Raw genomic sequence first — 20,652 nt, forward strand, 5'->3', positions numbered from 1 at the left:
CATCTCATTAGCATGTTCAAGCATACCCAGCGTTTCAGTGCTGAGGAAAGTGCTCGCCTGCGCATGGTGTCACATTATTTGTCCCTGCTTTCAACCCAGTTTGGCCTTCTCAGCACTTTAGTCAAGGGCTAAAAATAAACACATAGACGCACACACCCTGCCGCCATGGCACCATATTGTCTCTCTCCCAACCTCTGTTTACTGTGAAGTAACAAAGATTTTGGTTACTTCTGTGGCTTCGCCTGGAGTCACCCATGCCGCCACACCTCCTCAAAACTGGCTTATGGCGTACGCAGCGTACTGCAAGAATCCCAACATGACTTGTTGTGCTGGCTCGGAAACTGCATAGGCCAGACTGTCACTGTGAAATAGCGCACACCTCCACGGGAGACCAAGGGCACTCTCGAAAGGAGGCTTTTAAATCACACGAGATCATGCAGTTTAAATCCATACATGCATACACTCAAGGAAGCAGGAAGCACGGACACAAATGCACATTTCTCTCCTCTCCTCTTATTCCAAGAGTTACGTCATTAAGTCTAAGCCTTGAAAATGCATTCTCCCTTCTATCTCCCTTTTGCCACGTCCCTCCAGGATTAAAAAAAAATCCACTGTCTCAGTGCCACAATAGTAGGTGTTGTCTTCCCCACAAACACTCGACAAACAGCACGGGGAGAAAAAGCAGAAAAGATGGTGAAATGATGTTTGCATATGTAAGCAGATATGGCGGCGGAAAATATCTTGGCTATCATTTGATGTGTGGCAACATCAGAGCAACAGCTGGCAAAATTCCTACCGGGCCCTTTTAAACAGAAATGAGTTCACCTGTTTTCTGGATTTGGTCATTTGACATTTACAGGCTTAGCCCTTTGGCACCGTGATGTCATTTTCAGTCGCCAGCAAGTAGCAAAATGGCCGCCCCCAAAGATGAATTTAAAAACGCAGATGGATTCAACTGTAGTTCATTTTACCTCTCTATGTCTTGTTTACATTGCGTCGTAATTCGCTGAGGCCTATTTTGACTTTTTTAAATCATTATTTAACTTGATTTTTCAAGAGTACTAAATATAGATTTCGCATTGGTTTTGAAATGTAGGGAGTAAAAGTAAAATGTTGCCGGAAAAACAACTTAAAAGTACAGATACCTTAAAAACCTACAGTAACAACCTACTTACATCCCACTACTGACAAAACTGAAACTCACAACACTAATGCAGATGGATGCAAACACACACACATGCAAAGACATACACGCATATCTCGTTTACCTAAACCTTCAGCTGGACGACTTGTTAGAGGAGGCTTGGAAGTACATGAAGCAGATGGCTCCTTACAGCTACCATATTTTTCACTCTACTATTATCTGGCAAGCCCCTGGTGTTTACCCCCCTCCCTCCTTCTCCTTTGGACTTGATGGGCTCTCAGCATTTGCCAACAGCCAAGCAAATAAGCCCAAACACGCCTAAAAGGTGTTTGCACAAAGGAAACCAGAGTGGTGTTATGAAAAGGCAATGCTGTTGTTGTTTTTAAGACCAAACAAGCCTAAAAGAAATAGCGATGTAATGAAAAGGCGATGTTATTGTTGTTTATAATACTGGTTTTGTCAAACGGTCATGTCATTGGCTTCTCGCCCATGAAGGGCGTTGTTTTGCTCATAACACACAAACACGTGACGCCTTGCGTATCGCCCAGGACAAAGAAATAATCGCGGACAAAAGGGACATACAGTGATGAATGCAGAGCAACAATGACTTATGAAGGACAGACTCAGAGGATGCTACCTCGGATGTTACATAACGGCGCAACCTGCACATGCTGCTGTATTTCCGCTCGTCATATACACCGTGAGCCAGCCGGGTGAACAAAACCTCAGTATATGTATATTTTTTGCCACTGATCCCCACAAGACGCAACTTTGGCACAGGAAGTTGAAATGTATTCTCATTGTAACTTCATTTGGAGCATGTTTTGCTCTCAGAATCCCCGATATGGGCGACATCACACTCTGTGACGTCAGAAGCCTGAATATATGCGTGCGTGTGTGCGTAACTACCCCCGCATGGTGAGGAGGGGCTGAAGGAAAAGTGAGGAGGCGGAAGATGGGTTTAACGCTGTGATGTAATTTCATGGATTTTTCTCCCCCCCCCCCCCCTCATTTTGTGACGTTGCATCCAACAGAAGCCTGAGTCACACCGCCCCCTATCGTCTCAAGAAAATACGGCACAAACACTCATGGACTCCCAGGAGCTTGCTGGTTCCTCAACAACCAAGACTCACAGAAACACGAGACCGCCGTTCAAGGTCAGAACAAATAACGCCGATACAATATTCATTAGAAGATGAAATGGTATCCTACTGGAGGTGGCAAAAGCGCTCACACACTACTGAAGTACAAGTACACCTGAAAAAAGAATACATGCAATGTAAATATCTGGGGGAAAAAATCTACATTCGTGTGATAAATTCCATTCCAAATCTTAATGGATATTTGCAAGCTGTGAGTACTCACGTCTCTCTACGATCAGACACCATTCAGTCTCCCGGAAAAAAAGGTAATTGAATAGAGATCCAAAAAGAGAAGTGACAACAGCAGGATCTTGGTGAAATTGAGTTTAATAGATTGTTAAAAATAAGGCTATGATGTTCACTTATTAAACACTGACCAGGAGAACTGTTATGGCATCCAGAGTTTTTTTTTTTCAGATGGAAATGCACACAAACACTACACGAAGCCACGCGCACACATGGACGGACAACCAAACACACTCACACACACACATCCTCCCTACCCAAAATGGTGGCACTAAAGAGCCAATAACATTGCAGTGTTGTCTTAAAAAACATGCATAGCTTAGTACATTGATGTCAAAACCCTTTGTTACTGTTGGCAAAATGTGATCTTGTGGCTTGCGAGGAGAAAAAAAAAATACTGCTTTAAAATTAACAATCATAGAAACTCATCGCACTGCATTTTTCAAAATGGACTGGTTTGATAAAAAGTTACATTCTGAACCAACGCAGGCTCCATTGCAATGCAAATAAATATTGGAATGGTAAAAACAGGAGATAACGTCATCGTTTCGAATGCCGGCGAAGGACAGTAGACCAGACTTGGCCTGATCTTTTCAGACATTGAATCAATTTCTGCAAGCATTTTAGAGTCATCATCACATACTTTACATTTTCACAGATGGATATCAAACAAATGCCAAATAATTCCTCTCCAGAGGAGACAATGCAGCACGCTCGTCTCTTTTAGTCACGTGCATTTCCACAAGAAGGTGCCACATTAAAATATTACGTTTGGCCAAAATGTCCTATTCAAATTGATTTGACACAAACAAGCACGCAGACCTTTTAAGATATTCAATACTGTCTCAACAAATAAATTCCTTTTCATGTTCTTCCTTCGGTCATCATTGAGTTATTGGGATGACACCTCGCCAACACTTTTTTTGGCACACAGAGCATTTCTGTTTGTTTGTTCAAAGCAATTAATCGAGTCCATCACAATAAAGTGCCCATGAAATCGGAACGGGAAGCACCAAGATGGCAAGCTGACTACCCGAACAGCCCACATGTAAATCCTCGGTTTAAAAAAAAAAGGGGGTGGGGGGAAATCAAGAGCCTTACTCTACAGCTGCAGTGGCAAAAAAATCAAGTTTTGTGTACCACAGAGAATTGTAAACCAACACACACACACACACACACACACACAAACACACCTGAGCTCTCACACGGAGACTTGTGGTATACAAATGTCAAAAATCTTAACATGTATAATATGAAATAATAGGTCAGATAAACTCAAAAAGTTCCTTCTCCCTTTTCTCCCCATGTCTGCAGAAATGCCTCGAGCGTCCTAGAGCGGGGAAACGACGTCCACGCCTTTTTGCAGCGGCGTGCAGCCCCAACGAAGGGAGCGCTTGGCCGTATCGGTTAACTTAGCACACATCCCCTACTGACCATACGAATAAACTGTACAAAAAATACTGAAAAAATAGGCGTGTTTTTTTTTGTTTTTTTTGTTTTTTTTTACAAAGTTGTGAATGACTTAAGAATTCTATTCGATTCAAAAAAACTTGAAGTTGCGCATGCGGGCTGAAGGCCGAGGATGTCGAAAGTGGCGTTGGCTCAATCATGAGAAGTGGCCACCTGCCAGACGATGAGGTGACTCCGCTCGGCCTTGGTCGGCGCCGACCGTTGGCCCGACGTCGGCTCGGATGTGCCGTCCAGCTCTGCGTTCTCGTCACCTGAGGTGTCAAGATGGCCGGTGAGGTCAGATGCGGGGATCCACACACATGTAGCAAAGTCGAAAGAAGTTTTGTCCCAGCTGATATGGCATGACTCCTTCTTGTGACCGGCTCTGAGTTAGCCATGTAATCATTCCATTCTGAAGCCCCCCGCCCCAAAAAATTTCAAGTGCTGAAAATACAATATCTCACGGCAATTTCTCTTTCTGGTTTTGCAAAAATGAGTGGAAAAGAAGATCCCTTCTTCTCATCGCCTCTCATTTTGTAGCCACGTGCTCGGCGCATGAACGCATTCGCGGTCACGCACGGTTTGCACCTCTCTTCTCTTCTCGTCTCACCATTTCCAGGCGCAAAAATCAGCCACCGCGATTCATCTCGGGTTTGATGAATCACGTTGCTGAATTCATCTAATTACATCTACTCCATGCAGAACACCCAAAATAAACCGCACTGCAATTTGGCCCCGTTTGGCAGACGCAAACCTGGGCTGGGCGCGAGCGAGTACATCGGCTTCCTTAACGGTTTGTGTGAGCAATCAAGTCTGAGCTTGTTTTTAGCACGTGCAAACCTCGAGTAAATCAGGTCTTAAGAGTCTTATCTGGCTAGCGCCGAAGGGCCGGACAAGTTTGGTTTCAGGTGGATTAATGCTTTGGTAAGCATGAAGTGCCACTCAGAGTACCGTAACGATCAGAATGAGTTTACCCATTCCTTGAGCTTTGCCTCTACTTATATGAAGAAAAACAACAACAACAACAACAAATCAATAAAACCCCTACTGCGTGATATGAATCATTTTAAAAATACCTTGGAAGCCGAAAACGAGTTATAACATTTTATATGCGCTTACAGTACCACTGTAAAAAAAAAAACGTAAAAAAAATTGTGCTTACCCATTCTGAAGTCAATGTAGCCTTCTCCTCCACTCATCACCAGGTACGTTTTGGGCTCTGACGCGGCTGTGTCCGAGGATTCAGACGGGGGGTCGTCGGAGCCCGAATCAGCACTTCCGGGAGGTGGCATTGCCTGACCTGTCGAGAAGAAGATGTAATTAAATAAATAGGTCAAATGACCTTGACAGAAAAAAAAAATGAAGGAGGGGATCACTGTAGCCTTTAGTAGGACATCCGTATCTCCGTTTAAAATCCGATCAGACGCCGAAGCAGCTCCACCAATTCTGCCGTCAACCTCCGCCAGTTGCTACATTACAAAAAATGTCCGTGACAACTGCTGTGAGCTCTTTGCCGCCACACGTAAAAGTCGTTCTTTGAAGGCTTATAGCAGCAAGGCTAATCTCTCGTCATTTACGCTTGTAAAATGTGTGCTTCCATACATTGGGATGTTTAAAGCATGCGGAAGGGGGAAAATTCTTTTTGAAAAAGGAAATAAATAAAATGATCTCTCTATTTTTGTGGCTGTTTACCTGTTGAGTTCAAGTCTAGAACGCATTTCCGCCTGATGATGTTGCTAACGGCAACATACAGCTTTGTACTGGATGCGAGCGGGCCACCGACAAGCATCAAATACTCTAATTCCGTTTTTTTTTTTTTTGGGGGGGGGTGCCCCAGCCTTCTCAGCACTTGATGCTCACCTGGCACGGTGACAAAGAATTTGACAGCATCTCGATGTCCATGGAAACAGAGCTGGGCGTGCGCCATGGAGCAGTACGGCACGAAGCTGGATGGCAGTGCGCCCTCCGCGCTGTCGTCACTGTAAACCCGTACGGCGCCGCCGGGCCAATTTGGCACCGGTGCGGATGTCTTGTTGGCTGCAAAATAAGTGACAACTTGTCAAACTACTTATTATTGAGCTAGCTTTAGATGACGCGTAGGAGGGATGAGCTCGGAGAGTAAAAGGAAAGCCCAAAAGTGGCGGAAGGAGAAAATGGTTGAAGCGCAAAAGCTCAAGACAGCCGAACAAACACGTTTCTTCCCTTTGCGCGCTGAAACCTTGCCGGTGTTGTTTTGTTTTGACACAACCGTCCGACGGATTCTCAATTGGACGGTTGAACGCGCAGTGTGTCTGCAAAGCCGGTATCCATGGTAACCCAGTCATCTCGTATTCAAGGCGCCTCGGGAGCAACAATTGTTGCATTTAGAGCAGGCCGGCACAGGATGTATGCTTAGCGCGTCGCTCGCTTTATTTGAAAGGCGAGCAATAAATGAGACGGCGCGAATGGGCGGATCACATGCGGAGACACGGGGCAGGACATTATGCAAGATGTGTCGTTTGGGCTCCGTACCGTACGGCGGAGCCGTGAAACGATCACGTGCTTTCAAGTATGAAGAAAGCGGGACTGCAATTTGTTACCTTCGGACAGCGGGATGGAAATGATGACGCCATTTCCAGTCCCCACCCAAAGTCTGCTGCAGGAGACCACCAAAGCTGTGATTCTCACAAAGGAGAAACCCAGTTTACCCGTGCCTGCAAAGCAGAGGTCATTTGTTTACGGTACATTATTTCCAAGGGGGGGGGGGGGGGGGATTCTGGTCCAGAACCGAGGAAGGCGAGCGGTGGGTCTACCTAGCATTTTGCTGACGTAGGGCTCAATATCCACATCCTGGAGGTGCTGGAAGGTGTGGGCATGAAACAATCGAAGTGTGGAATCCAGTCGGATGGACACCCAGATGCCGTCTCCAACCCAGGCGAGCTGCCGAACCTGACTCTCCTTGCGCGGGTGTGCGTCGAACGACTTCTACTCAGCCGATACAAATGCCAGTGTGACTTTTTTTGTTTTGTTTTTTTTTGGGACAATGAACATTCAATGTCTCCTTTACCTCTATCCTCATGGCTTTAGGCTGGATGACGTAGATCTTGTTCCTGTAGCCGCACCACACCTTATCGTGAACTACAGTCATGCAGCGGATTGAGTGGTGGGGTCGTCCCAGATCCAACAGGTGGTAGTTGGTAAGGTCCCACTGGCCGTCTGGGGGAAAAAACAAACAAACAAACAAACAAAAAAATCGACTCGATGTCGTCGTTCATGAATGTCCGAGATCAAATGGTTCCGGAAATCAACAGAAAAAAAAGTCAGTTGACATAACAGCAGACTCACCGATGCCTCTGTGGAAAATTGCTAAGGTTCCATCCGCCAGTGCTACCAGGACTCGACCTTTAACGTGCCTGCATCAAAAAAACCTTTTTTTCACATGTATGAAAAACATTTGGCTGGTCATGCTTGTGCGTCTCCAGCGGCGTACTCACACGATGCTGAGGATGGAGTCTTTAAGCTTGATGGCATGAAGACACTTTCTCCATCGCGCCACAGATGAGTGGACGTACAGACTGGAGCATGACAAGAAGGTTCACATTCTTTACAGTGGGACAACAAACTTGGGATTCTTTGCCAACGATTAACATTTGGCGCCCTCTAGTGGATATGATGTGACCACTCACCACCCATTCTGAGCGCCAAGCCACATAGTGGGGAGGGCACTGCTCATCCTCTTGACTTCCAGAGCCGAGGGGTCAGAGTCGTCCGGCAAGGTTGTCACGGAGCCCCTGGATCACAAAGAGCAGATAAGCCGTTAAAAAAAATAAAATAAAAGCGGAGGTCGATTTTCATCCAGGTTAAGGCACTCTTCTATTCCGGAGTAAACTAAAACCGAACGGAACTGATTTGTGCGCCAGAATGCAGTGCATCCGCCACCTTTGGACGTAGGTAGGAGAAGACTCGTTAGGCCCCACCCCCAGTGGGTCGGTGAAAACGTGCTCCGTGTAGATCCCGGGCTGATTTTGCTCGGGTCCCTGGTCCCCCTCGCCCTCTTCGCACCCGTCGGCGTTTGCCTCCGTTGCTTCCGTCGCCTCTTCCGCCGTGGGAACATCCGCCGGGCTCGTCTGCCTGGACAGCTCGGCTGCGGACAGGCCGAAATTTCTTGTCACGCCCACTCAGCGAGCCTGTGATTGCCAAGTACCTGAGCCGGGGATGGCGCTGTGCTCCGCCGGCTGCTCGAGGCCCCCTGCGCTGGCCGTCTGGGGTATGGCGGTGGCGCCCTCAGCTGCCAGGGTGCCGTCGCTGCCCGTCGAGCCCACGCTGGCCACGCTGCCAGCCAGGGAGACCACATCGCCCTGATTGGCATCCGCGTCTTGAGGTACTTCCTCACCGGCGGGATAATCGGACTCTGACACACCTGGAAACGAACGTCAACAAAGTTTGACGCCGAGCGGGTCACGAAGAAGAAAGAAGAAATACCGTATTGGCCCAATTATAAGACGACGCCCACTTTTTCAAGACTCGAGTTTGAAAAAAAAAATACTTTTTGAACATCAAATTAATTTTTATACAGAAAATAATTATCGACCCACTTTTCTCCACATCGTCGCTACGTTTCTCCATTTTCTGTTATCTCTTCTTTTATTTTCTTCTCTTTTCTTTCTTACCGCTATTTTTTATTTATCTTCTTCGTGCTACCGCTATTTTTAATTTTATTCTTCCTGCAGGGGTTCACTTTGGGCTGGGAGTCAAGTTCAGCATTCGCTTCAATGGTATCTGGCGCCATCTAGCGTCGTGAATGGGTATAATTATTTCAATGCAAAAAAAAAAACAAAAACACCGTCTTATATTCGGGCCAATATCGGCTGCCTCCTTCAAAAAAACCATGACCAATGTTCTGTCTCCAATCGAGAGACCAGAAACCAAAAAGCGAGAAGCTAAGATCTACCTGGAACACTGGCGATGCAAACGACGTGCGTGTTGCAGGCGTAGAAGCTGTCGACAAGGTCAGACGGTTGGGCAGCATCCACCACCAAGACCTTGGTGGAGGAGTGGGCGCTGGCGCACAACCACACCCGACTCGACGATTCGTCCTGAAGGATCAGCTCCTCGACTTTCTCTTGATCCTGACAGGGTAGACCAACACTTGTTTTAGGGATTTGCTGGACCTACCGGGAGGGGAAACGCAAACACAGCCGAGGGGGCCAAGCTAATCTTTAAATCCTCACCCTGACCTTGTTCTCTTGCTCCAAATGGTTCAGGCTACCCTGCGATCCCTTCATCTGCTTTGCGAGCTCAGACGGCGGGTGCGACGCCCTCCCCCCGGAGAGATTGACGCCCGCCGCGCACCACAACTGGGAAAGCCAAGCTCATAAATCATCGCCGTTTGACGTCTTCCAGTCGGCCGCTTCGGGTAAATTACCTTCAAAGACGCATCTTTCTGCTCCAGGGGTCTCAAATAGACGGGCACGGGCAGGTTGATTTTGTTCTCCGTTTGTCCACCGTTGGCCCCCTAATCAAGGTGTATCAAAACACGCTCTTAAAATTCAATTCCTGACCCCCCCCCCCAAAAAAAAAAAATCACACAAAACATTTCCCAACGACTCCGATTTGCAATTCGATGACAGCGTCCCGTTCATCCTCGGTGTCATCGTTACCTTGAACTTGCTCGGCAGGCTCCACCCGTGCGCGGTGACCCGACCGTCCTCCTTCTGCATGTGAGCTTTCACCTGCCTGTACTGGGCTCGCTTCTGCTCCTTGCGCGAAGGGGAGCTGCATTGGTCTTTTCTAGATGATCGGGATCAGACGCCTCTCATAAATTCCAGATCTAAGAAACTCTTAAACGTCTTAAACAATAAGACACAGAAAGGGCCAGGGAGGGGGCGCTAAACTTACTCGTCATTGAGGAAGTCAAACGTTTTGGACTTCTCCGTGGGGAACTGGGAGAAAGTGCTGCTCCGTTTCACCATGCCGCCCGGAGCGTTGTATTTGACGTTAGACTGCGGCTCCATCTTCTTGACGGCGGGGGCGCTGGAGGAGGAGCTAAAAAGTCTGCTGAAGCTGCAAGGCGGGGGTTGAAGTCACGCAGCCACCAAGAGGAAAAGAGCAAACAGGGCGTCAGCCGACAACCAAAACAAGCGCCGGGAATCATCGGCGCTGCGCTGACGTACGACCCGAGCATGCTGGGAGGAGGGGGACAAACATCGGATCGACGAGTGTCAACCTGGATTGCGTCACGACGGAGCGCAACCGCATTTGTGATGACTCAAGCGGTCTCGTTTTTAAGAGATATGGTCCAGAATATCTACACAAGCTTAACAGTCTGCCGTTATTTCCTCAATCCGAACACAACATCCACATTTTTCGGCTGAGCAGGCTTGACGTTGGCTCACGCGACCAAACTATTGATGTCACATCAACTACAGTTTGCCACTCATCGTTAGTTATGAACAACGCGTTACCCAAGAACTGTATTTTTAATTGCCTAGTCCTCCTTTCTGAAAAAAAAAAAAACTCTGTAGTTGAATTTTACTCTGTAACGTGCGATATCGTCTCATGCTTTAGCGCAAATCATTCATCCACACTTGAACGTTTTCTCTCCTTTGAGCAGACGGGGAAGGAAAAAAACAAAACAAACCGGAAAAGAGCAGGCAGGAGTCAGGAGAAACCGGGGTGGAAGGAAAACCATGTGAGCAGTTTCTCGAGGAAAAAAGGATGCGGTTGCGGGTGCGGGGGGGGGGGGGGTGGGGGGGGTTCAAAAGGTAGGCAGGGGATGCTTGAGGTTTGACTGGGAGATTATTCACTGAGCCACTTTTACCTAATGCTGCCAATTCAAAAGCAAATCCCGAAGAAGATAAGAAGACAAATGCAGTCGAGTAACTGCACAGGAAATAAAAAAGGCCTCACAAAAAACAAAAAGTGCGCTTCAAACAAAAGACAGTCAATTGGAAAAAAAAGGACTCACAACTGCCAGATGCTGGATTTCTTCTTTTCCGCAAGAGACGGATTTTCCCTGGAGGCCCTGAACACAACGTCATCTTTTTTTTTTTCTAAGTAGGAGCATTTAAAAGGCATCGGAAGCACGCGGCTCCTCCCGTTTTGTCCGCACGCCACTCAACTCCCTACCGAATCATCTCCGTCCACCGCACGGCTTCCTGCAGCTCCATCAGCCTCTCTTTGTACTGATTCCTTTCCATCAACACTCGGGCCATTTCCACCCTGGTGAAGCGCTTCCGCTGAGCCGTGGGTACGTCGCTCTGCGGAAGCAATTGCCAAAAGCCGCATACAAGCAATTTAGAGAACCTTTCACGCGTTAAGTCCGAGCTCGGCGCCGCAAAGGCAACGACGAGCGCCGTCGGCGCGGACTCACGTCTTCTTCTTCTTTCGTTTTCTGGAGCGCCTCCTCCATCTCGAGTCGCACTCTGCCAACCGACACAGGGAGGGGAGTTGAGAAGCGGCTACCTCGGGGTTGCGGTCTCACGATCAAGGACTCACTTACTTTTTCAGTTCCTCCTCCAACTCTCGGCTTTTGTCCTCCATCTTTGTCTTGGCCTGCCGCACGGCCTCCAGCTCGTCCTGCAGCATCTCCTTCTCGCACGTCAACTCATCCACTTTCAAAATCAAGTCTTTATTCACCACGTTCAGGGCATTCCTGCGGCGGAGAGTTTTCGACATTCAGACAGAACAAGGACGAGTGGGCTCGCCGTACAACTGTACAACATTTGGCATGCTTTTTTTGGATGTTGTTTTTTTTTTAAAGATCTTACTTTCTTTCAAGCAGCTGTGAGTTCTCCAGAATGAGATTTTCCACTTCCCGGCCCATCCCTGAACCCCCCCCCCAAAAAAGCAAAACAAAAAACAAAACAAAACATTGGAATATTTCTTTTCTACAATTTCTACAGCAAGCCGAGATGCTATTTTAGCACTACATATTTAAAGAAAAACACATTAAGACTGAACTAAACGTCAGACTAGTCAAACAACTGCCATTTGTCACTCTAAGCTAGTGGTTCTTAACCTGGGTTCGATCGAGCCCAAGGGGGTTCGAGGGAGCCACGCGACTCAACCTGTCAATTATTATGACACGCCCACTTGGCCATCATTGGCTGCAGATGATCACATGACATTGCTTGTCCAATCAGTGCTGTGGGAAATTTAGTTCGCTTCCTAGTCAACGTGACACTGACATGATCGTCCGTCGTTAAATAAATTTTTAAAAAGTATACTTACCTCTTGAAATTTTATTTAGTTTTTTTCTGTTTTTATTCGTGGTTTTTTATCTTTAATTTGTAGTATATATATTTTTTTTCACTAATGAATGGTTCGGTGAATGTGCATATTAACTGGTTGGGTTCGATACCTTTAAGAAGGTTAAGAACCACTGCTCTAAGCTTTTTTCAAGACTACGAGCAGCAAACATAAAAACTCACACACACACGCGCACACACACACACACACGCAGCACGCATGTCATATGACTGGCAGGCAAAAGATGGATAGAGCAGGTGAGGTCTTACCAATCAAACTAAGGTCTGAGAAACCATGCAATCCCGGCCAGGCGGAAAGAATAAGGAGGAGGAAAAAAAAAACAAAAAGAAAAGAAATGCAGATATAGTTTGAGATGCTGGAATTATTGAAATCATGATGTTCAGCTGCTGATTCCACAAACAAATACAAATATATTGTTGCTGGGTCAGATATAAAGGCCACTTTGCAATCAAGGGGAAGGAACACAAACAAAGTGAAAAGAATTGAAGCTGTTAAAAAAAAAAGTGGTTAGCCCATCTTGATATGATTCATCGCTATAGAAAGAGTTTCAAAAGATAACCAAACGCCTCCATGCATCCAACTCAACGTCAGATTGTCTTCGGATAAGTCAATCAACACTTTGACGGCTAAGAAGCGCTAAACCTGAAGCCGGCTGCCGTTTGAAACAATAAACAGGGTGTGCCACTGTGCGCTGCGGCTATTGGTGCATATGCAGAACCAAAGGTGATGTTTGAGGGGGACATGACGTAAAAGAACTCGATTCGGAGGTTATACACACCGGAGTACTCCACTGGGAATAGAGACAAAAGCAGGGAGACGGGGGACATGGAGGAAAAAGAAAAGGTGACGTTAACACAGGCCCATGGCCAGAAGTGCGCTCGGACCGAAGCCGGCGACGGAACACTGAGGCAAAACGGGCGGGTGACTTTTTTTTTTTTTTTGCCGCAAGTCAACTTATAATATTCACAATATAACGATTTTAAAAAATGTTTGGAGAGGTACAGTACATTGAACAATGTGTTGATTAACGGAGATGTACTTAGTAGGGTAAAACTGTAACTTATTCTAGATAAATGTGTTTTTGTTTTTTTGGTTGGGCAATTTTATATGCCCCCTGTAACCTGATAACATGATAAGCGGTCCAGTGTAGTAACCGCTGTCCCCGAAAGGGTTAAGGTAGCTACTGTATTACAACCACAATAACATCATATTTTTTTTGGTATTCAATTTTATATTCAATTTGATTGCGCGAGTGTTCTAAAGTGCCTGCCGAGAGGGCTTGGCAGCAATATTCAAATTGATTTTCAAAACGCTCTACAGTCTCCTCGCATAAAACCTTTTGTTTAGTTTTTTTTTAACACTCTACTTCCATGACATAGAAAAAAAATAGCTGGAGGACGAAGAGTCCCCCCCCCCCAAAAAAGAAATAAAAATAATAAAATTTAAAAAAAAGAATCGGAGTAGCTGCACAAATTCTCCATGTAAAAAGAATAGCAATTTCCAAAAAGTCATTTCGCAAAGGCCGCCAGCAATCGCGCTAAGCACGCGTCTGACACGTTTTCAGAAACGCAACACGAAAACCTTCGGAGCAAACGGCGACCCGTTGGAACTCACCCAGTAGGTCGGCACCTTCGTCCACGTCCCCGATGAGCCCCGTGCCCGCAGACGACAGCTCCTCGAAAAGGGAGTCCGTGTTCCGATCAAAGGCCTTGTTCTCAATGCCTTTGATCGGCGTACTGCCGAGGAGGATCAAAACGGGAGGACGATGTTTTTGGTTTTTTTTGTTTTTCACGTCACTGAATTTCAATTGGATGATGTTTGTTCTACCTGCATTTCTTGTAGCCGGCCAGATCCATGTCCAGCTCAGGCGTGGACTCGATGATGTCCTGCACGTCCGAGCCGTCGTCTTCATTATCAGGCAAACCTTAAAACAGATGCGATTCATCGGAAGATAAAACGACGTTAACGGCTGATGGATAGCGTAGGAGAAAAAAAAAAACGATTTTGTGACAAGTGGAAGAGACTTTTACCGACTGATACAGATCTGGTCCCTGGTGCGGCTTGTACCTCTGTGCTCTTACTGTTCCCGTCATCCCTCCCAAAATCGGAGGCCGAAGTGGGCGTCAAAGTGGCAGACTTGCAGCCGGTCAAATCCGACATTTCGTCCTGTAGCGGACCGGAATTGCATTACGGCCTGATTCGGAACATAATCTCCAAAGTGCACGGACGCGATGACGCGTGAGCATCTCAGCTCGCACGATAAGACCAAAATGAACTTTGGTTGTCAAGGTCATTAAATCAACAAAAAAAGTACGGTACAGTTTTTTGTGGTACTGGAGCTCAGATGAACACAAAAGGAGACGTCGGCCACCAAAAAAAAAAAAAAAAAAAAAGCTAATTTTCACAGTGGGTGGGGGGGGCGGGGGGGACAATCGGCTCGATGCCACCAAAAACACAGACGATAAAACACTAACCACAAGGAAGGCTACACTCAGACGTGCCGCGTCACAAAACGAGACGATCCAAAATAAAAACACGGCTACCACCGAACGACAACACAAGTAGTTGCAGTGCATACGACAACCAACTACACAACACTCAGTCAATAAACGAAGGGCTGCCATTTCCAAATGAGTGATGCAGTGAGAAAGACAAGAAAACGGGCGTGCATCGTTCATCGAAAGCAAAGGAAAATAAATCGAGAAAAATAAATCAACAGCGCCGCCATGCAAACGAATTGTTCTCGACTTGATGAACAATTTGTGCGTGGCCGACTCCAAATTGGCACAACGCGTTTGCACGGCGCACCATCAAGAGCAGGTGAAGCGAGGCTGCTTGAAAGCACAGTGAACGACACACACACACACACACACACACACACACACACACACACACACAAGGTGGTGGCCGCAGCAGATGCGGGAGCGTGTCCCCGCTCTCCACCACCCGGCAGTCAGTCAACTACCTTGCAGTCGTCAGCCAGTGAACTCCCCCAAGTAGAGTCTTGCGCGCTCTTACCCCCCCTTTCTCTTGGGGGGTTGGCAAAGTCCTGCTGCTTGGGGGTGGGGAGAGTAAGATAGAAGCTCATGTATGCATTCAGCAGAAAACGCAAAGGCTCCAAAGCAAGTGTGCATCTCTGTGAAGTCAACAAAGACTTTTTTCCCCCCTGCAAGTACGAGGCAAAATATGAATACGGTGCCTCGACTTGAGAGTTTCATTGGTTCCGTCATCACACTCTTATCGCAAATCAACATCCCCCTCCCCACATGGAAATGATTGAAAATCCCATTCATCTGTTCCAGCCCCACTTGACCCCAAAACACAGAAATTTTGTTGCTACGAGGGCTGAATAATCAATAATTCGATCCTGATAATGAATATCTTTTTTTTTTTTTTCCAAGCTCATCTTCTCATGTACTTTTTTTTAACAAACTCAATGCGATACAAACTCATCTGGATGAGAATAAACAATATCAGACGACCGGTAATTACACAAATATTTTGGTTATATATATATATATATATATATATATATATATATATATATATATATATATATATTTTTTTTAATATATACTCCCCCCCCCCCCCTGAGATGGCATCATGGGAGTGGCTGCCTGTCCAGCAGCGTCCATCCCTATTTGAGTTTATTTTCGGCATTTTATTCTATTTATTTTTTGCAAATGTCTCCATTGTGAGACAACAAAGGTTATCTTATCTTATCTTATCTTATCTTATCTTATCTTATCTTATCTTATGGGTTGGTCATATTGGATCAACATTAAGATATCCTTTATTTGTCCCGCAATGGGGGAAATTACAATCAACATAATAACCTTGTCACTATCCCAGGTCCTAAAAGTTCATTTCGGGCATCTCACCGATTGAAAAAAATAAAAAAAGACTGCTTTGCATATTCATGGGCGCTCGAAAAAAAGAGGATGTCTGAAAATAGAGAGGCCTTTGTCAGGAGCCTACGAGAGCCCGCGAGCGTGCGCACGCCTTATCAAAGGCTCTCTATTTTTCCAAGTGACCAAAAGCCAAAAACTGCGCCAGGAGAGGAAACGCCGGAACGCGTCGTAGGCGCACCCACCTGCAGGCTGGTGTTGGAGCGAGTGTGCGTCGTGTCGCCGAGCCTCCATCCCTCCGCGCTCGGCGTCTCCGCACGGCTCTGCGAGTCGGCAATGGGCAGAGCCCCGCCGGCGGACGTTGGGAAGATGCCCAAAGAAAGCGGACGCTCTCTCCTGCAGAGGTGCGGAGGAGAAGAGCGGATTTTCTTATCGTGCCAAAGATGAACGCAACCGAATGGAAGTGAACAAAAAATAAATAAAAAACGGTGACTGACCGGACTCGGCCGCCGCTGCTCGGTTCGGACGTCTCGCCGCCTTGCTGCATTTTGATGCGCTCTACGTGCTCCATATAATTATGGATCATCTGCAAACGGCCCAGAGGCCAAGTCAGGAACGCCGTGAAAGATACGGACCCGATATTCTGCTCTTCCCATCCATCTTCTTTTCCCGCTTACCTCCGTGTGCCTTTGATGGAGGGAGTTGTATTCCTTCTTCAGGTCCACCTCTCGCTCTTCTAACCTGCCGACTAAACAGAGGCCACAAACCGTGTGTGTTACTCGGAGCGTGGATGATGTGCATCTGGAAAGTATCGTCGCGGCGCTTCAATTTTTTTGTTTTTTTTTTGTGATGCCATAGCCTTATTCCAAAACGGAATACATTTTCACTCCAAATTCAATAAACGCACACTCCGATAATCAGAAGCAATGCCCCAAATTCATATTTGATCATCAATACGTACTGCTACCACCCCAAAAAGACGCCTTTTTTTTTTCTTTCTAAAATCATAACAGGTGGTGGTCCTCTTTTTACGGTGGCATACGGAGTGGAGCCGTGGCGTCTGTAAATCTGAAGTTTACGCCGGCGTTTTTTTGTGAACTATGATGAAGGTCTTCTTTATTTATTTTTAGTTAACATTTCCGTCATCAATTTTACATTGGCCGAATTTATTTCCAAGAGCAAACAACGAGTCACCGTCTCCCGTTTAGAAGCACGTCGCTTCGCCCAAATCTGCCATTTAAAGAGGCTTTCGTTATTCCGCCGCTGTGAACCGGCGGGTTTGAGGACACTTGCAATACGATAAAATATGCCTTAATCCACCAACAAGAAGAGCCGCGATGCAGTGCCGCATTACGATGGGAAGAACATAAATCCGATAATCCAATTACATTGCCGCTCCGAAATGTGCAAGAAAGCGCGCGCGTGTGTGTTTGTGTCGAAGTGTGTCATTTGTACATGTGTCGGGAGGTGTCTGTGTGCCCAATTAAATATTATGTCAGGAATATATTATATATACAGTATATACTGTATATATTTTTTTTATGGGTCATTTGTACATCCACGCGTTAGTGCTTACTCTGGTCAGCGTGGTTCTTGATCTTGAGTTCAAGTTGCCGTGAGTGGGATTCCATTCTGTCCACATGGCTCTGCAGGTCCTTCTTCTCCTGTTCGTGCGTGTCCTCAAACTCAATGAACTTCTACTCGCAGACACAGACAAGCAGCAGGATTAGACGGCGGGCATGTTCGCTTTCGGCACCAAAGTCAAGCAACTTGCGGTCACCGGTCTCTTTCTTTGGTCACAAGGGCAGCAATGTTCTCACAATTGGAGGCAAATGTGGGACAATGTCGCTCTACACAATGTTTATCCCACGTGAACTGGACTACTCATTCTGGAAAAAAAAAAAGTTACGCGAGACTCTACAATTGTGGTCATGTTATAATTTCCCACTATTTCAATTTGGGCGGGGCAGGGGGAAAAAAATCTGCATGCAGAGAAGGAAGTCAGTTGGGAAACTGAAATTGAGTCGTATGGCTATTTCTTGCACTTCCATCAACAGGAAGAAAACAGGCGAATGTTGACATGGCCGCCCATCTGCGCCTTGCAAAGTGACAGCAGATGGACCTGGATTGACAAATCCATATTAAGTTACAGAACCCGGAAGTGGGCGATTCAAATAAGTCCATGCGGAGCTTGCAATGTCATTTTTAACAGTTAAAACGTGACAAGGCGCACACATACTACTGGTCAGTCCACCGTAGCACTATTCAGGGAAAATAGGGAAACGTAAGTTGTGATGAGGGTGATGTTCCCTTTCTGTGACTTCCCTTCATAAAAAAAATAAAATAAAAAATCACATGACCTGGACGTAATACCCCCCTTATATATATTTTAGAACTGACGGTTCATGCTGGACTTTGAAACAACGGCGACAATGTGCGACTGTCACGCCGCTTCAGTGTCACGATTGCCGCAGTCCAAATGTATTTGGGTCAAGGAGTCAGCTGGGGCAGAAGGTCCGAGTCTCGCCTCAGGAGGCGCGAATTCTCACATCCGAGCCATGACAATAATATAATATAATATAATATAATATAATATAATATAATATAATATAATATAATATAATATAATATAATATAATATAATATAATATAATATAATTGAGTTGAGTTCTAATCAATTGCAGTTCTTTGAGTCCCAATGATTCTACCGGTAAATGATTGGGAAAATATTTTGTAGCCTTGCATAAGAAGTCAAATATATAGTATAGTATCAAAATATATAGTTTGTGTCAACCTAGCACAAGGCGAGAAAAACAATTTCACTTTTCCTTCTTCTGGCCCTCAGATTTTCTGCAGTAGGTCTTAACAAAAGCAATTGCATTAATACCAGTACCAGTGTTCGACTTCAATCGCATATCATAGTATTAGGAGCACTCTGAGAGGTGGCATTGTTCTCCAATTGTTGCTCCACCTTTTGCTCTATCCGCTGTGTGTGGCAGATTGAGTCTTGGTATTCCGTTTTTTTTTTTGTTTTCCTGTTGGAGGAAGAATAAACGGTGACTTCCTGTTTTGGTTTTTCAGGATCTATTGAGTTTCCTTACTGCATGGATCTCAAGCTATTCCACTCTGTCAAAGTGCCTTGAGACAGACAACTTGTCATTTGGTACAATTTAAATTGTGGCTGGCCGATTCAATCATATCAATCGATTAATCAGAGTTTATTTTTAACAATAAAATTAAGCACCATTCCTAGTTCAAGGTGGCGGTGATGTTCGCATTAATTTATTTTTCAGGCAAACCTTTACTGTGGGAAAAAGCATGTTAAATTATTCGTTGTTCTAAAATGATATACATTTCTCTCTTTTTTTCTTTTGATCATTAGGATGAACGTTATACGGAGGTGTATTTATAACAATTTTATAGATAGTGATACTATTTATAGTCACGGCGGGAAAGATGGGGGGTTTGGGGGGTTTTCTTATTCCTTGCGTAACAGAAAACAATGGAGAAGCACTGATTTAAGTGCAACTTTTGTGTTCGTGTTTTGAATTGACGCTCGGGCCGACTACGTTAGTGTATTTTATAATCTTGGTCGTTATGGTGGTGGAGCTAAGGGGGTTTTTTTTAGCTGGTGCTTGGTGTTAGCTAAAAGTTGGAGAGTCGGTGCTTTGTCTGCTAGCGGCGGGGAAATTTTGATCCAAATCAGAAACAGCACTCATAAATTAAAATCAAACTGAATGAAACCTGATTTGTCCGTGTCTTTCCGCCGGGTCCGGCACTTCTAATGACGGCCTAAACTGCTGAGTCACACCGGTGCAGGTCTCACGGGACTCTGACGTGCTGCATTCACTTACTTGAGAAGTGAGCGGTGAACAGGTGCATTTGGATGCCATGTAGTTTCTTTAGGTGCGAGGTGCGACTGTGGAGATGAAGCACCGTGCCGCCAAGTGCACACTTTATAGCGAGGACGTTAGCATTGCAACATCCGCAACAATTCGCATTGTTTTGTTTACTTCTGTAAAGAAGCTGGATGCTGCCCGGGTGAAGTGCGTTTTAATTCCCAGCTAAGCTAACGGTGGCTAGCATCATAAAACTGCACAAATTGTCTCACCTCCTCCGCGTGTTTCCTGAGCGCTTTCTCGCGCTCGTACTGGGTAATAAGCTGCTCGTTGTCCTCCTTGAGCAGTTCCAGTTCCACTTCATGCTCCTGATTCTCCGCGAACACCGCGTCGAGGTTCTCCAGGACCGCCACCACCAGCGGCATGAGCTCCTTCACCACGTCCTCGTCGTATTTCCCGATGAGCCTCTCGAACTCGCGGTAAATGGAGTTAGCCAGGCCCGATACCCGCTCTGACATCATCGCTGATGTCCCCGGGTCGTCCTGGTACACAACTCCGTCTTCCAGCTCCATTATTTGTCTGTAGTCCTCTCCGTATTATGCAAATAGGAGTGTTTTTTAATTGTAGGATTCCAGATTCCCAGCCGCTATGACAGCATTTATGCGTTTCTTGGATGAAATGACTGCACAGAGAACATTACTGGACCGGACCGGGCCCGTACGATGCAGGAGACG

The 20,652-nt window shown here is 46.0% G+C and overlaps 1 protein-coding gene and 1 long non-coding RNA gene across 11 annotated transcripts in view; one reads left to right on the plus strand and one right to left on the minus strand.

Moving 5' to 3' along the window:
• Positions 1-4,994, plus strand: part of LOC127590031 (uncharacterized) — a 58,091-nt gene extending 53,097 nt beyond the window's left edge. Inside the window, exons 1-3 of one of the 4 annotated variants that reach the window (XR_007959534.1) lie at positions 1,127-1,857; positions 2,179-2,301; positions 3,847-4,994. This is a non-coding gene — a long non-coding RNA (uncharacterized LOC127590031). Of the gene's footprint in view, positions 1-1,126; positions 1,858-1,905; positions 2,063-2,178; positions 2,302-3,846 lie in introns of those variants that run through there. The other 3 variants (XR_007959536.1, XR_007959535.1, XR_007959533.1) reach the window with 3 other exon arrangements.
• On the minus strand, positions 2,596-20,490 carry spag9a (sperm associated antigen 9a). Of its 7 annotated transcripts, none has more exons than XM_052049358.1 (31): positions 20,191-20,490; positions 17,656-17,776; positions 16,757-16,827; positions 16,577-16,665; positions 16,325-16,475; positions 15,197-15,283; positions 14,262-14,397; positions 14,059-14,155; positions 13,846-13,967; positions 12,480-12,494; positions 11,730-11,787; positions 11,462-11,614; positions 11,333-11,384; positions 11,089-11,219; positions 10,928-10,984; positions 9,859-10,023; positions 9,621-9,750; positions 9,386-9,475; positions 9,198-9,317; positions 8,912-9,089; positions 8,165-8,380; positions 7,900-8,104; positions 7,647-7,751; positions 7,455-7,535; positions 7,306-7,373; positions 7,028-7,176; positions 6,774-6,945; positions 6,561-6,674; positions 5,842-6,018; positions 5,144-5,281; positions 2,596-4,253 (listed from the first exon to the last, which is right to left on the minus strand). In XM_052049358.1, the coding sequence occupies exons 1-31, from the start codon at positions 20,488-20,490 to the stop codon at positions 4,135-4,137; spliced, it is 3,867 nt and encodes a 1,288-aa protein (XP_051905318.1). In that variant the 3' UTR covers positions 2,596-4,134. The 7 variants fall into 7 exon arrangements, with proteins under 7 accessions (XP_051905318.1, XP_051905316.1, XP_051905317.1 ...); XM_052049356.1 differs by having other exon boundaries at positions 9,192-9,317; XM_052049357.1 differs by lacking the exon at positions 12,480-12,494 and adding an exon at positions 13,010-13,021 and having other exon boundaries at positions 9,192-9,317.
• Positions 20,491-20,652: the final 162 nt, after the last annotated feature.

Source organism: Hippocampus zosterae, chromosome 17, assembly GCF_025434085.1.
Source record: "Hippocampus zosterae strain Florida chromosome 17, ASM2543408v3, whole genome shotgun sequence".
Taxonomy (NCBI): Eukaryota; Metazoa; Chordata; class Actinopteri; order Syngnathiformes; family Syngnathidae; genus Hippocampus; species Hippocampus zosterae.